Genomic DNA, 17,712 nt, shown 5'->3' on the forward strand with positions numbered 1-17,712 from the left:
CGGTTGAGGTTGATGATGCAGCGACAAAAAGGGACAGCCAGCAACCATATAGCGACTTCGGCAGGTCCCAGCCCAGCTTACATCAATATCTATACGCCAGGTACCTTACCTACGAGTACTATACCTTAAGGCATTGTATTTGGTTCTAGCGATGATGAGGCGGCGCGACGTCACGCAGCAGTACGATGGTGGTGTCCGGTGCCGGATGTTTGTCGTTTGCGTATATAGTTACTTAAGATCTCCTCCAAGACTGGGTACCAACTTGCGACACCATGTGCACATGGTCGTCATCATCATCGTCAATAAACGCATGTGAGCTCGACTTCGAGTACTAGAGGCAATGGTCAGGCCCTGTTCGCCAGTAGCTGGAATGTTTCGGCGAGGGGCATCAGAAAGAATATGGTTAATCGATACACAGACAAGAACTTTTCAGCAAAGCTTATGGCTTCCTACCAAAATAATAACAACAACAAAAAAGAAGTTAAAAACATTTCGAAATTAATTTGAGAGTTTCTTTTGCACGCGACTTTTGCGATGCCGCTCGGCTTCGTCTCGAATGCGGCTCTGCTTGATGACTCCTCTAATGCACATAAAGTCTCGGAGTCGAAACAAGTCTCAATATACCGAGTAATCATCAGACCAGTCGCAGGATGTAGGTATAGCATATACGCTTTCTCTGTGGCCTGAGCCTGGGTCTTGAATGGCTGGGCCTGGCCAGGATGCTTTATGCCAACCGAACTGCGATTTCTGGCCGAAGACAACGACAACGCACGATGATGATGCATTTAAGATTCCTTCGATTGGTCATTATTGGTAGGGGAATTTTTTTGCGTGCGTACTTTTTTCCCATTTGCGCGATGGATGAATGCGCGTTTTGATTGATCTACTGTTGAAGAAAGATGACAGTCAGTCATAAGAGATGCTATGGCACGGCGGCGGCGGTAGCTTTCTTAAGCCCCCAACCAGTAGTCGAGTCGGTACGGTAGAGCAGTGCGCGGTGTACAGTGTACAGCTTGATTGTTGCACAATAGAGATAGATAATGATAAAAGCAAGCGAAAAGGCTATAGTTTGTAAACCATGTGTGCGTGCGTATAGCGTTTATAATGGCGTATGCGATGACAGCGCGGCGTTGTGCGTTGATGCTGTAGATGGCGCGGGTTCGGTCTTTGATGTTTGGTTTCTTATTGTTTTTCTGCTGCTGATGGTTCCTTTTCCTGTTGATGTTGATGATGTACAAAATGTGTGCATAAGAAAAAAGTTTTATTTTTCTTAATGAATGAAATACCTTGAAGAAGTTGCATTATCGGAATTCAAATTTGACAAACAAAAAAGACACAAAATATACAAACATCGAACAATAAGACTTTTGACGATGTGTATTGTGTATATGTGACACAATGCGTTTGTTTTTATTATAAAATTAAATGAGATGATATTTAATGTGATAAAATTAAAATTTGCACGTATCCCAAAATATTATTGTTCTTTTCCGGCAGATATATGAAAAATCAACACCTTGTCGTCATTAGCCAGAATTTTTACGAATTCAAACTTTAACGAATCCCGAAAAATCCCCAAATCCGTTTTTACCGTATTTAACATAGAATGAGACTTTTCCTTACTGGTTTCGCATTGATTGTTTCGTTTAAAAGCATCTATAGACGATGTTGCCATTTTGAGTGACCGTAATAGGTCAGTTATAAATCCCATTGGAATGGATATACTGGCATTGCACTTTGAACAACTTTTCATTGCTGATCTTTGCCAGAAGTCTATAAGCTTTGCACTGCCTTTTATATATATTGAAGAATTAGACGCTCCATTCTCAATGTTAGAACTGGTGGTTGCACTAAAAAAAAATGAAGGACAACAAGGCTGCAGGGCTGGACGGCATACCAGCTGAGTTCTATAAAAACGCCACCTTGCAGTTTTTAGAATTTATTTTAGTGCTCTTCAACAAAATGTTTGAGGAGGAGCAGTTTTCAGGAATTTTCCAGTCCTCGTCAATCTCTGCAATTTTTCAAAAAAGGTGACCCTATTTTACCTGTGCTTAGTTCTCTAAGGAAATTATTCACCCAGATCCTCTATTCCAGGCTTGTAAGATGGGTCGAACAAAACAACAAAATAAGTTGCTCTCAGGCGGGCTTTCGAGCTAATCTTTCGACAATCGTTGCTAGGCGTTACTTAGAGAATAAAATAAATCTTTACTCTTTTTTCGTTGACTTTAAATCAGCATTTGACAATAATACAGAAGATCTCTCCTATTTAAACTTGCAGCTATCGATAAAATTCATCCGAATCTAAGAGCAGCTGCTCTCAAATATGATAGCAGTAGTTTCAAATGGTAGTTGCAAATCGAAACCGATTCGTTGTAATACAGGTGTGCCTCAAGGCTGCATTTTAAGCCCGCTTATCTTTTCACTATTTATAAATGATATTGAAGACTATATCCCTGGTGGTGTTACTTTTGGTGATTTAATCTATTTAAGTTTTGCTCTACGCCGATGACTTGGTGATCTTAACTGATAATGCAGTCACACTTCACCTTCAAATAAACAAATTAGAACAATTTTGTAATCTATGGCATCTCCAAATAAACACCTCAAAGTCGAAGATTATGGTCTTTAGGTCCCAACGTCGTAGCATTAGAACCGACGGCAACTGGACCCTCAATGGTTTCAACTTAGAAGTGGTGAAAGCATTTAAATATTTAGGCTACCCATTAACCCATAACCTGAATTTTGGTGTTCACAGAAAAAGATAAGGTGAGAGTTGCAAAAACTGCTATAAATTTTATGTGGTCAAAGTTTTTTAATAACAAACTTGTTGATCCTACGTCTAAGTTCAAAGTGTTTGAAGCAACTGTCAAAAGCTGTTTGTGTTATGGCAAACAGCTTCTGATAGTCGCTTAGATAGCTCTTTCGAAAAAAGAGTCTCTTTAGCTCCTTTAATATTGGACATACACCTATGATGTGGATATTGTTTTCGTTCACTCTAATATTGCATAAGGAGCAAATATTAACCAAATCGTTTTTGTGTACAATACAGTTCAGGTTAAGAAGTTCACCTCTTACTTTAAAAATCAGCCTTATTTTTACATTCTCTTTCATTCGAAAGTTATTCGAATTCGTACGATACGTATTTTCACTTTCTAACGATTCGAAAGTTCATTTTGATTCGAAACTTAAGCAACCTTTGACATCCTATTCATTCGAAACAAACGTCATTTATTAAGCGTTCACATTTTGAAGAGAGAAATTAAAAGAAACACATGTAAGTTCTGTTTTTTTTTCGAAAAATAAAGAATAAGTAATATATTTTAATGTAAATCTGTTGATGTTTTATTTAAAGGTCACAGTCACACTCAAATTGGACAACGAGAGAACAGAAGGAAGTTCTCATAAAGCTGATGGAAGAAAACCCAGATATCGCGAGGGGTTTTTTAACAAATAGAAATGACGTTGATCGGTTTTGGAGAAATGCCGCCGATAAATTGAATAGCTACGGGCCCCAACTAAGGAAAAAGGTGAATTGTTTGTATGTATGTTTATGTATGTGTTAACCAGCATTTGGGCTCAAGGTTTGGGCCGACTTGGCCCACAAAACAATAATTGGAGTGAAGATTTGTCTCCACATTGTAGTAGAAGGCCCAAAAAAGACACACCTGTGCAAATTCTACAAAAGCAGAATGATGTTTTTTTTGAAGATTTGTGTTCTAAACTTAACCACATTAAAGAAGAACTCCACCGAATAACCCGCTATTTACAGAGGACAAGCGATACACAAAAAGAAAATTTTGAAGAAAATGCAAATGTTGTGCAAGGCTGCGCAGACATTTACTATTTGAGCATCTTTCTCTGCAGACTTATGCAACTGTCTGGCCTTAAGACAGCATCTGAATCTATTTTTCAATAAGCCAATTGTCCGTTCGTTGATGTTTCGTGCCTTGGAAAGCTGAATATTATACTTGCTTTCAATGCTTCTTGGAACCGGAGATCGGAATGGTGTCATTAACCAAGGTTCTATTGGATACCCTGCGTCACCTTAATAATTAAATGTGAAATATATCTATAAAAAATATTTACATATACAATTTTGATTACCAGTTGTTTCTTTGTTCTGTTCCGGTATATTGATGCAGTAGATGTGAGCGCGCTGCAGATACCTTCCGAGCTAAGGTATCATGCGTTGCACCAGGATGATTGGCATCCAAAAACCTTATTCTCATTTTATGGTCGCAGATCTATCAATTTGAAAAAATTGTATTCCACAAACTTATAAGAAAAATATCTTACTTACTATCATAACGTTCAAACTGTGGAATCCTTTTCTATTATAAAATAAGAGTCTCAGTTCCAATGCAGGAGATTTGATGGCAATGTGTGTTCCATCAACGCATCCTATTTGGTTTCAATGAAATTGGAAGTTTGTGGAACAATTTAAATTTTGTTACTTTGGTCACACTAAATAAGATCGAAACTTCAAACAGCTGACTTCGAATTCGAATTCAACTTCATTCCGGTTCATTTAATGTATTCATTCAATGATGAACATTATTCGTTAGAATGTCAAAATAAGGCTGAATAATTCCAATAGTTTTTCTTGAAAAATCAATCAAGTCATCAAGAAATAACGCAAATAACAATGGGCTGAGATTGCATCCTTGACGTAGTCCTCGATTTATTTGGCCCTCTTTTGATTTGCCACATCTATTATGAACGGTCTGTCGTTTGATTGTAAAGTTTTTCCAGTGCCCTAACAAACTTGGATGATACACCTAAGTTGTAAAGTTTATAGTCAACTGTATCCAATGCAGCTTTCAAGTCAACGAAAAAGGTATAAAGTTTAGCATTACTATTGAGTTTTCTTCGTATTATACATCCAAGAATAAAAATGTTACCGGCTGTAGAATACCATTTCCGAAACCCTGACTGATACTAGCTCAGTTTGTTGTTTAAATTTACCCAGTTAATAAGCCTTCTATTTAGTATTGAAGTGTAAATCTTCAAGCTTGTATTGAGAAATGACATTCCCCTACAGTTTGCTGCGTCGCGTCGTTTAGGTCACCTTTTTTAAGTATTGGCCATATAATAGCCTCATCGAAACAATGGGGATGTACATCAAATTCAAATGATATTGAGTACTATCGCCACTTTGTGCTTAAATTCGGTGGAAGTATATTTGAAAAACTCTGGGGGAATCCCGTCTGTGCCAGCTGCTTTGCCATCTTTAAGCGGCTCTAGAACCCTTTCTAATTCCAAAACCGTTATCTGCTCATCAAGGATATCATAACTCCATACTAATTGTTCCGAAGAGATATTTAGCAATCCTGAAAAATGTAATCTTAAGTCCTTCAGAGAAATGCTGGTATTCTTAGTTTCTCCTTTATTTTCGTTTATTTTTTTTGTTAGTTTCCAAAACTCCGTGCTGTCCTTGAAATGGCTTAAATTTCTTGCCAGATCTTCTTCGTACGTTTTCTTTCTTCCTCTGCACAACTTTTTAAACTCTTTTGAAGTGTCGATGTAGTCAATTCGAATTGAATCAATGTTGTTCTTTCTAAAGAAATTAAGCAATGTAAATGCCTTTTTATTTTGCAACAATTCATCCATTTGTGTCTTGTATACATTTTCCAGCCCCTTCTGCCAAATAAACAATTCGATTTTTTAAAATCAAACATTATTTTTAGAACATCATTTCATTTGTGAAAACGCTTTATTTTCTCGTGTAAATTATCTAGTTTGACTGACGTTAACTTAAAAGTTATGAAATTAAAAACACAAGTATCCGTTTTTCAGAGTACATCATAATAGTGCCAAAGAAAGTCAAAATGCGTCAAGTTACGTAAACATTGCTATACATACGTCATTTAACGTGAACTATTTCAAAACACGTTCACATACGTCAACAATATTCAACCTACGTCAACGTTCTGCAAGTCAATATTCGTATGTCAACTTTATGCTTGTGGTGGATTTAGGAAACGGTCTCCAAGGTTTGATATTTATAAAGTTTATTTTATAGTGTGTACCAAGCCTTAAGCTATACTTATATCAAATTTCTATATTTGAAGAAACAGACACAGCCCACTCTCATATATTTCGTGACATTTATATGACTTTAACTTGTTGCTACCGTAAAGGCACTTAAATAATATAAATTGTATTTAACTGGTATTTCTTTTTACAAAAACAAGTGAACAAAAATGTTAATCATTTCAAAATTTCTGTTCACACTAGTGGTTATATGAAATCAATAAAAATCATGTGGGCTTGCCTTTAGGTTTATGTATAGATCTACTTCTGAAGTTTCTAAGTAGGAGGTATTAGGTTACGTATACAAGGTACATAAAAGATTACATTTTGTTGCGTTTTTGGTCGTATTGATTATAATTGTTTAACATTAAATAGATACCAACATATTATCCTTATTAGGAATTGTTGTATGAAATAAAAATATCACAAACTGTGGATTATATTGCTACCATTTCTCGGAATCGAGAGTCAAATAAAATGGTTTTGTTAACCTACGAACATTAAATCGTGTGTGGCTTAGTTTAATTTGTTTGGTATAGAAAAAAGGTGAAGATGAAAAATTTTCCATTTGTTCAGCAAATTTTGCAAACAAAAATGTTCAACATAAACAAAATTTATAACAAAAAATCGGCAGATATTGCAAAAATTACACAAACGTCAAACTTTATGAGGTGTGGAGATTATGTGTGATGGAGAAATATAGATTTATAAAACGTCAAAAGTATGTCGCCTCAAAAGAGTACCTCAAACCAAAAACACTCTATATGAAGATATAAATCCTAGGTAGACATCTTGGTTTAAATACAAGCTAAACCGGAAATCAGCCTCATAAACTTTTTGATAGTGTGCGTGTAATTTCCCCTCTTTCGTTCGAAAGTTATTCGAATTCGTACGATACGTATTTTCACTTTCTAACGATTCGAAATTACACAAACGTCAAACTTTATGAGGTGTGGAGATTATGTGTGATGGAGAAATATAGATTTATAAAACGTCAAAAGTATGTCGCCTCAAAAGAGTACCTCAAACCAAAAACACTCTATATGAAGATATAAATCCTAGGTAGACATCTTGGTTTACATACAAGCTAAACCGGAAATCAGCCTCATAAACTTTTTGATAGTGTGCGTGTAATTTCCCCTCTAATTTATTAAATTACCCAAAAAACTCAGAAAGTGTTTCAAAGGCTAAATAATTCCTCTCTGGCTTCTCGTGTCTTTCCTCAATCGTTCGGGTTAGACATCAAAGCTTCTTCAATTTCTTGATGACTTTTGTATAAGGCGTTTAGAGCATCAGCTCCCACCGACCATCTTGTTTGAGAACGACTTTTTAAAGCTATTTTTGGACCTTAATGAGCAGTCAACACACTCAATCGATGAGAAGATACCGAAAAAAGTTATACAATGTTTGAATAATGTCAAAGAATTTGGTTGCTTCTAGGATATACTCAGCGGCATGCACTCGTACCAAGTTGATAGAGTGCTCTGCACATGGTACAAAAGTGACAAATTTACATTTTTCTTTTATTCTTGCCTGCAGACCAGAAAACCTTCCTGACATATTTGCCCGTTGTCGTAGCTTTGGCCTTTGTAATCTGTTATCGAAATGTCATGATCCTCCGAAATCTTCAGAATGGTTTCCGATAAATAATCAGATTTATGTAATTGGAATAAAGTCTAAAAACCTTTGAACAGGCTCGTGATCTTTTAAGTAAGGAATAATAAATGTTAGTTGATCAACATGAGACAGATCAGTTGTACTATCAAGTATCAACGCTAATTGATAAATATTTTGCCATTTTGTCTTCTTTTACAATCAGACCTATCACAAATTCCATCGTAATAATTAACCGTACGGACAGCTCCGTTCCGATCTACGACAAACTGCCTTCACAAAATCCGAGTGGATTCAAAACAAGTATTTCCGCATTGAACGCATTCATTTTGATTTTCGAAATCAGCTGTTTTATGTCAAAATAAAATTAAACAAATTACAAATTTGGGACACTGGCGAGTTACTTCAGTTCCAAAAGAACGAGTGTTCTTGATTCCTGCTGTTGATGTCTTTAGTCCCGGAGCTGCCTATAATCCCCACCACCAGTTGCTTTTATTTCTTTTTTGTTGTCCACAAGCTTCCTTTTAATATAGGACTTCCAATCAAACCATACCTTATATTTATATAAAATGCAATATTATTTTAAGTGTTTAATGTATTTGAATGTTCTACTTACTTTTCTCCATATTGAGGCATCTTTTAGAGGTGGCCCAAGACTGTTCAGTTCGCCTTTTGCTTTTTCCCAGAAGTTTTATACTTCTTCTTTTGTCAGTTTTGTGTAGCCTTGCGCCAGATCTGCTCTTTCGCTCATTAGCTCATAGAGCCTTTCATATTGTGCCTTTTTCGTTTTTGCCCTTAAAAATCAAACAATTATTTATAAAACAATAGAATTTTTAAAATTACTTACATTTTTCCTTAAAATAAACGTTTTCTTTCAGCGTCCGACACAAATTATTTAACGGGGAAAAAGTTGTTTTCATTCCATTCCATTCATTCAGTTATGCCAATTTATACGAACTTCGAAAATCGTAAATGATTTCTTAACTCCGAATCTACTACGATGGAATTTGTGATAGGGCTGAATAGTTTTCAAAACCTGTCTTCTCATGACATGAATAAATTCATTACAGATATTTGGGGAAAGATAACACGCATGACCACTTCCTGGATTTCCAAATTTGCTTCAATAATCTACGAGAAACGGGTCAAACTCCCTAAGCAACTCAATGCATCCCAAATAATTCCCGTTATTGGAAGATCCGAGGATCTAAATGTCACCACGAAATGGAAGCCCTCTCGAAGCTATAAACTTTACAACAGCTACAATCCACTTCAACACATTTCTCCAATAACTTACTTTATTTTGATGTTGTGGTATTAATTTAGTATCTACTCTACCTGTCACTTTTGTGACAGAACTGATATCATGTGAAATAATTATTCGATTGATGTGTTTTAATTTGAATATAAATTCACAGGGAATGTGATTTAAATTTTTCAGCAAAGGTTGTTGTTCAGCAAGGAAAATACGAACTCTGATTATTCTTCTTGCATCTAAAACTGTATCGAAATATTTTTTTTCTTGAAAATAGACCAATAGAGGTTAAGTCATGTTTCAGCAATTTGGGGGCCCCTGGTGATTGCGGGGCCTTGGGCCTTGGCCCAGTGGTACAGAGGGGCCTAGTGAACAGTAATGAAATCATTTTTTCGTTAAGAACAAATTCCTAATGCATTACGTTTTAAATTTCAAATAAAATCTTGACATTTGCATTACTGAAGGTTTTTCATTTGAGCTCTGAAAAATCTTGGACGTCATTCTTGAAGTTTGACAGTATCTCAAGTTATCTGCATTGCATTGATATTTTTTGTCAACTATCACGTGTTTAATATAGAATGAATGACATTAGATATCACGGCGGAACACGAAATTAACAATACAAAGAATAAAATATTTACTACATTCTGCCTGTTTCTTAAAAAGGCAATGATAGTTTTGAGATGACTTATTTTGAAGTTTCGTATAATTGTATCCTCACTTGGCAGGTAAAAAGTGACAGCAAAGTGTATGTTTGCTGTGAATGAGTGAGCGAGAAAATGATCAAATATGCATTACACGTTTATTTTTTGCCTGGGAAAGTTGTTCGTTTAGTAAAAATATAAAGCTAATATTTTTCTAATCAATTTTATTAAACTAACTTTTTTTGCAGAAATGTCAAATGAGTGTACAAGAAAATTGACTGTCGTCGTTGGTCAAAACGTTATCGAGAAAAAAGGTTGATAATTGTTTTCTGAGCCATTTTATTAAATTAACTGTTTTTCGAAAACGCTAAATGTTCTTACAAGAAAATTGACTGGAGTGCTTGATTTCGATTTCGTGGATAAATATGCTAACATTTATATCTGAGCCATTTCATTATATTAATTCTTTTGCCGAAAAGTCAAATGCACTTACAAGAACATTGATTAAACATTTCAAACAAATATTTACCGCTTAGAAGTAGCAATACAAAAAATTGTGAATGATTTTGCTATCAACTTTATGTTGATTTGACGTTTTCGAAAAAGGCCCATGAATATGGCAATATTAATTTTTTGGTTTGTTTCATTGTTTGATATTGTAAATCTAATATTTTTTTAAGGAAAATAAATCATCCTTATTGCGAAGATCAAGTATCAACTAATAATTGACATTTTTCAATCAATTTTATTAAATGGCATTGTGACTGTTAAGTACTGATATTGTTGAAATATTGTGAATACCTCTGTTTTGAATGAAAAATCAATTTTTGGTTTGTTGTCAGTTTGCAGTCAATGAGTTGGTAAAAGATAAGAAATATTTTTAAAATGTGTGCTTTAGAATAATAAAGATAAAGGGTTTTTCAATAAGTCCGGGTAAATGTTTCCAATGTCAATTGTGGCGGTTGTTTTCTGTGTGGCACCAAGCGCCGTTCTATTGGAACCACATGTCGTCTAGGTCCATTTGGTTCAATTTGTGAAATAAGAAAATAGTTATCATCGTTTTGTAGCGCTCGCTGTTAACAGTGACCATCTCACTAACGTCATCGTTTTCAAAAAAGTACGGACCAATTACGCCGCTTGCCGGTCCAAAACCCATACCAAACGGTAGCTTTTTGAGGATGCAGCCCAGTCAGCGGACAAACGGTGTTGTTTATGGTCATGAGCTTTGAGCTGCTGGTTCAGCTGGTCTTGTACCGGTGTAGGCCCAAATCCCGAAACAAAATTTGCCAAGTTGAAGTCTGCAAAAGACCGATTTCTTGTGCACGGTGAGGAATAGACTGGCTCGCGTTCTGCTGTACACTTTCACGAACCGCGATTATGTTTCCGGATGACTTGGATGTTGGCTGATTGTTTGTTGAACCAGTCGTCCTAAATTTAGCCTCGAAACATTGACGAGTTGACTGCGAAGGGTCACCACGTCTTCAATTGAATAATAAACAAAAGGTTTGACAGATATCACCAAAACAATATGACCGCCACGGGGCGCCAAAATCTACCCGCACTAATTGAAACCCCTTTTATAAAACTGTTAATTATTTTGTGTCAAAAGCAATCACAAAGTAGTATACCTAAAAAAAGCGAAAATGCAGTTGGTGCATTTAAAGGGTATTCCCTTGAGTGTTGATCCAAAGGATTTTGTTTCAAAGCTGTACCTGATACAAAGTGTCCAAGTTTTGCTGTAGATCTTATTAGCTTAGGTCCTTCAAAACATACTTTAGAAAAGTGACAGAGAGATCGTTAGATTAACTTCTTTTTTAAGTCAAATGGTGTTATATCACAACTCTTCGAGAAAAAAACGGTTATAGGAAACTTTTTTTGCAGAAAAACCTTTATAGCAATTAACGCTGTCTTTTTTTAGTAAATTTTGAATTCGAATAATGGCGTAGTTTTAACTTGTCAAGTGTCAAACGATCAAAGTGCCAAAAGTGACAGCTGATGCCTAAATAGTGGCCTATTCAAAATGACCTCTTACTAAAAAGCTCCATACAATTAAAAAAAAAAGTGAACCGCCCTTAGATTCTTTGAAGAACCCTATGTACTCATGATGACCGAAAGTCTCTCAAAAATATGTCAAATGATTGCGTCCATTTCTTTTAATTGGTGATAGAATTAATTCTAAATAAAAAAATACATTAAAAATACCAACTCCATAATCTCATGGCCACGTGCCTTTTTGAGGTCTTTACATGTAACGCCGCCGTGAGGCCGTGCCGCCGTTTGGCCACAATGTAACATCATCTCATATACATAACTAATTCATTTAAAATTAAAAACAAAAAATTAAAAATGTAAACTGCTTTCTTTTGTTTTAGAAGTCCGTCATCATCATCATCATGTGAGTTGTCTTAATGTGTCCCAACTCATTACGTGAAAAAATGATGCAGCTACCACCACCAACCTACGAAAAGGTATAGGTTCAATAAATGCACCCACGGAACACATAACCATCAGCATTCAGCAGCACCCACCTGCCGTCCGATTCATCATTTCAACAGAGTGCTTCCATAAAGAATCGTTTCTTCAGCTACCGTAAAGGTTGGCATGCATAACATATATCAAACTATCCGCGGTATAGGGACCCATAGTAGCTGGAGAGTTGCTGAGGGTCGGTAGCATTTTATGTCTGAGTTACCTGATAACCTTATCACTTGCACTCGGCGCGGTGTCTTCTGCAGCATGAGCAAACCAAGACCGAGACCAAGACTGCGTATATAATGTATTCATACGTAAATGCGAGGTTCCTGATGGCCTTCTTATCTTAATTGCTACTGGCCTCAACGAAATGTTAAAGATGTTCGGGAATGCTTATTAGCACAGTGATGACCACCGTGACACCCAGTTTGTGGTCTCGTTCCCGTCTACCTGGGTGGTAGGATGATCAAATGTGGTTCATTCTGTTTAACACCAACCGAACCGTCCTGTGTCCGACGGACGTTTGCTACTTCCAAGTCGTCGTCGTCATCGTATTCAAGTCATGATGAAGTGGAATGGAGCTCCTGATGATGCTAAACCTACTTTGAAAATTATTGCGAGTGAAATTGAATAATGGCAACGAGTTCCTATCCTCTACTCTGGATTCTGGAATCAGGAAATAGTGGCAATGGCAGAGGCAGAGGAGGCTTTTTCTTTATAAAATGTATAATTTACGGTAAGAACGGAATATGGGGCAGAGCTTATATGTAGACGAATTAACAGCAGAAAAGTTGTTTCTTTGCGGGAGCACATCAGAAGCCGATAATAGTTTTTGATGGGCTTCATCATATCAACATGCATGCGCAATTTAATGGCATTTAGATAGCAGTTCGTTTCGTGAGAAAATATTGTAACGCAAATAATGTATGGCATACGAAAGGTGTAGAAGAAGATTGATTGAAAGACAATTTAGAAAGGGGAAACATAATGGAACATGAGAAAGGTGTTTAATTATTTTTAAATGTACTCTAAGATAAATTTAAAATGAAGTATAGGTAAGCTCATTTTAACTAGATTACATGCAATGCCAATTTTAAAACTTTGAGGAGAAATGTTAGAAGAAAGGTATAATCTTTTGCAGAAAACTTCCATTTTTTTCAAATATACCTATAGAAATTCATATCGCATTTTCAATTGGTAGAGCTGCAATTTGACACAAGTCAAACGTCAGATGTCATTTGAAATGTCATAATATAAGTTAATTTTTCAATACGCAGATGTCATTCGAAATGTCATAATATAAGATAAATGTTTGTTTTCAAGTGGTAGAGCTGCAATTTGACATCTGACTAAACTCAGATGTCATTTGAAATGCCATAATATAAGTTGGATGTTTAAAACTTAGATGTCATTTAAAATGTCATAATGGCTGCGTTCCATCTCGTGTTGGATAGGGTATCATGGATAGGTGGATTTTTAGATACCTTGTTGAACGAGTTGGATAGCTGTATTAAGATAGCTGTCAAAAAATAAAAACAACTTTCAGCTGTTCGCAAAAAGAGAAACATTTAAGCTTCAAAGTCAAAATTGTTATAAGATAAAACATGTAATGGATAACTCATCGGACTCTTCGGACGATGATGAATTGTTAGGTGCGTAACAATTTAATAAATAAATCAATTTTCAAGTCTAAAAAAATAGATCATAATTACCTTCTAAAATTCGAAAGCAAATAGCTTCTTCATCATCTTTATGTACAGAACATCCTCAAATACAACTAACATTTTGTATTTTTTTGTTTACAAACAAATACGTTTGGATTAATTTTTTGACATCTCAGCAGTTTTTGATCAGCTGTTGTTTTACACGTCAAACACTAACAAAAAGGTACCCGGATACCCTATCTGTCTGAGATTGAACACATCCCATATAAGTTGAATGTTCAAAACTCAGATGTCATTTGATATGTCATAATATAAGTTGGATGTTTGTTTTCAAGTGGTAAAGCTGCAATTTGACACCTGTCAAAACTCAAATGGCATTTGAAATGGCTTAATATAAGTTGATTGTTCAAGTCGTTTGAAATATTTATCCAAAATCACTCGTTGGATATACCAGATTGCAAAACAAAATTTCGAAACCTTTTTTTCAAAGGTATAGAACTTTGAATTGGAATAAGTGACACTTTTTTTATTGACATAAAACTTACTTTATTCGAGAGATAATCTTCTGTTAGTATAATTTAAATATGTTTTCTGACTAGCAATGGCAGGTCTCACGACCTAGTCTTTTCTATGAAGGTCCAATTTTCGATGACGTTTTCCAACGTTTGTCAAGTTGAGTTAAATCGCACGATCTAATGGTGTTTTCCATGGATAAATTTAGATTTTTTTTTTAAATTGATTTTTGTTCGTGGTCCATGGAACACGATTGAGATTTTTTTTGTTTGTCATAGTGTAACATCGTGTACATGTTTACAAGTGCGGCAGAGCTGTCAAAAAGTAAACATTTTTTTTTAAATTATATTAAGAGGTGTAAAACTGCCGAATAATCCAAATAAAAATAAATCAATTTATTTGTCTCATGAAATTTTTGTTTTGACAGATTTATACCAAGACTAAATTGATTTATTTTACTTATGGAAAACCCCACTAGAGTCTAGTTTGCGGTTTCCAAAACGTTTGATTTAATAAATCAAGCAGTGCGCCATGTTGCACAGCGCAGCCGTTTTGCCGAAACCACAGAAAGTCCAGAGAAAGTCAGTAATTATGGCTCCATAGCCGTGGTCACCATTGACTGTAACGTTCTGCTCGACATTGTTTTTTAAAGAAGTAATGCACAAATATTTCAGCAACCCATAAAGAAAACAAAACAGTCAGTTTTTGAAGATTGTCATCACTCCAAATAAGACAATTTTGTTCAATGACGTATCCATTTAACTTAAAGTGAGCAATCGCCAAATCTAAGTCTGCTGCTTCAATTCTTGAAATGCCAAAACAAACCACAAATAAATCATTTGACAGCTGACAAAAAAACAATTTCCTTATTATTACTTATATCTCTGCACAAAAGTTGTCTTTATATTTACAACTCAAATGTATCAAATAACAGAACGAGTTATCCATCTTACGGTTTGAAAAGTATAGGACTTGAATTCGACATCTGTCAAACTAAGTTGTTAAACCAATTTTGTTTTTCAGTTGAAAGTCTGACATTTACGAAAATGTATTGCTAACTATCGCACAACGCATACAAATTGTTAGAACCTACTACAAAAATGGTGAGTCTGCCACAGCCACATATCGTGCTTTAAGAGGAGATTATGGTTTACAAAATCTTCCAACTACGCAAGAAATTGGCAAAATTGTGAAGACATTTGAAGAGGCTGGATTGGTAATACAGATATTGTAAGCCTTGTGCTTCATCGTGTCGATTCCTCGTGGTTCTCAGGAATTAGGACTGTCTTATGGCATATTATGACCTATTTTGCATTTCGATCTATACCTACATCCTAAAGTCCAGCTCACACTACAACTGAAGCCAGCTGACCACTCACAACGTCGTAGATACATCGAATGGGTTCTTGAACAACAAGCGGTAGACGGCGATATTTCGAACAAAATTTTTTTAGACGGAGCAGATTTCGCACTCGGTGGGTATGTATTAACATACCCACCGAGTCCCAACCAACTTTTTTTGTCTGCTATTTAAGAATACGATTTGGAGAATACGTGGTTTCAACAAGACGGTGCCACATGCCACACAGCTGCGCGAAAGAATGTGTTCATGCAGATAATCCTTTAATTCTTGTGCAAACCAACATTCGTCAAGTTATGGCTGAGATACCGCCAAATATGTTTCAAAAAGTGGTCGAAAATTACCTCAAAAGAATCGATGCTGGCAACAATTCTCGTAGTGATCATTTAAATGATGTAGTGTTTCACATAATATCAAAACTCCAAACTTTCAAACTTTATAATAAAAAATAAAAATCATGTTCGTAAACGTCAGGCGAAGTCGAAGCTGAAGCGTTTTTGTGTTTCAGCCACAAACTATTTTTATCTAAAACAAATTGGTCACAACAAATTCAAGTAAAAAAATAGTTAAAACGTAACTAAATGTCACTTAAGGTTATCAAACTGATTTTTGACAGCTAAACATTCCCAATTAAGCCGAAAATCTGAAAATTCAATGTCTAGTTTTCATGCACGGAAAATATTTCCCCGACAGCAGCTTAAGCTGAGTCGATATTACGCATAACGATATTGTCAAAAATTCGTCGTTATTGTTATGTTGCGCTTACGTTTCACAATTTTTTAACGACACTTTTATTTGTGTACCAATGTTGTTTTGACATGCGCCATATGTTGCACTTCTTTACTTAAAAGTGAAAAATGTGCGTACAAAAACGTCAGATATTTGTTGATAACATATTAACAACTAACGCATAATGTACAAACAAAATCCAACAAAATAATTTTTTTAACTCTAGGGTTACATATCCTCTTTTGAAGCCGCTTATTATGACGTTTCATTATTTTATTTTGCTTCTATCTATGGTCAAAAATTCAAAAACTTATGTAAAAGAAATGTTTATTAAATTTATATGACATTCAAATCAGATCTAAGTTCAACTTGCAATTATATTTGAAAATTCAGTAGTGTATCTCCATTAAACGTAACCTTTTGTCGTTAAGATTATGTTTACAAAATATTTCATATTTCGGTTAAGAAATAATCTTTAAAACTGTTTCTGAAGAGTTTCAAAGCCTTTAAGTTTTCATTTTGATTTATTTACACATCTTAATCTTAAATTACAAAGCGCCATCTTTCGATGAATAGCCACCAACTAAAAACATTGTGTGTTAAGAATAATCACAAGGTACAGCGGCTATTCGATTTCGATACTCGATAAAGCAAATGTCACCGGCTCTTTTGACAGCACATACATGATAAGTCGAAAATAATATTTTTATAACAAAATAATTAACAATAAACAATAATCCTCAGGAAATATGTAAGAACATTTCTCCACACCTCCTTTTGAAGCCTACATAAACCCTCTTCATTCTTTTTATTCCAAAGTAGAAAATGCCTTCATCACCAACAACTGCCTCGGCGAACATCCCCAAGGAAGTATCGTCCTTCTCTTCATTTCATTCGACTTTTGAAATTACCGAAACTAAATACTCTGTGCGAATATTAAAAATGCACAAATCAACTTTCATCTACATCGGCATTAATGGCAGGGAGTTCCTCGATGAAATTGGCATTGCAATGCCAATGGCAGATTCACCCGGCAGTGTGGTTAACACAGTCGCGTTGGGCCCCCAACTTGGATGTGATTCGCAGCAACTTGCTCAAAAGTTAGCCAAACGTCTGAACAAACAAATATACGTCAGCTGTAATATTCCATTCGATCGAATGGTCATGCCATTGTTGGAGAAGAACTTGGTCAAAATTATCCAAGAGAATCCTGAAGTAGTCTAGAATAATTATAAGAGTTTTGTAAATAAAGAATAAATCGATTTTGTGTGCCTCTGAGTACAAAAATATTATTAAGTGTTTTCATGATCATCATCAGAGTCATCATCGTGGAGGGTGTCTCTTCTACCCGGTATACGGTGAACAATCTTCGATGTTCCATAGATAGACACACCGAAGGAGATGATGTGGGTTTATTTTTGGACACAT

The 17,712-nt window shown here is 35.4% G+C and overlaps 1 protein-coding gene across 2 annotated transcripts; it reads left to right on the forward strand.

Moving 5' to 3' along the window:
* Nucleotides 1-16,933: 16,933 nt before the first annotated feature.
* LOC129952393 (uncharacterized) lies at nucleotides 16,934-17,576 on the forward strand. Of its 2 annotated transcripts, none has more exons than XM_056064947.1 (2): nucleotides 16,934-17,035; nucleotides 17,107-17,576. In XM_056064947.1, exon 2 carries the CDS (start codon nucleotides 17,110-17,112, stop codon nucleotides 17,506-17,508), a length of 399 nt encoding a protein of 132 aa, XP_055920922.1. In that variant the 5' UTR covers nucleotides 16,934-17,035; nucleotides 17,107-17,109; the 3' UTR covers nucleotides 17,509-17,576. The 2 variants fall into 2 exon arrangements, with proteins under 2 accessions (XP_055920922.1, XP_055920921.1); XM_056064946.1 differs by having other exon boundaries at nucleotides 16,941-17,035; nucleotides 17,104-17,576.
* Nucleotides 17,577-17,712: the final 136 nt, after the last annotated feature.

Source organism: Eupeodes corollae, chromosome 3 (assembly GCF_945859685.1).
Source record: "Eupeodes corollae chromosome 3, idEupCoro1.1, whole genome shotgun sequence".
In the NCBI taxonomy this organism is placed as follows: Eukaryota; Metazoa; Arthropoda; class Insecta; order Diptera; family Syrphidae; genus Eupeodes; species Eupeodes corollae.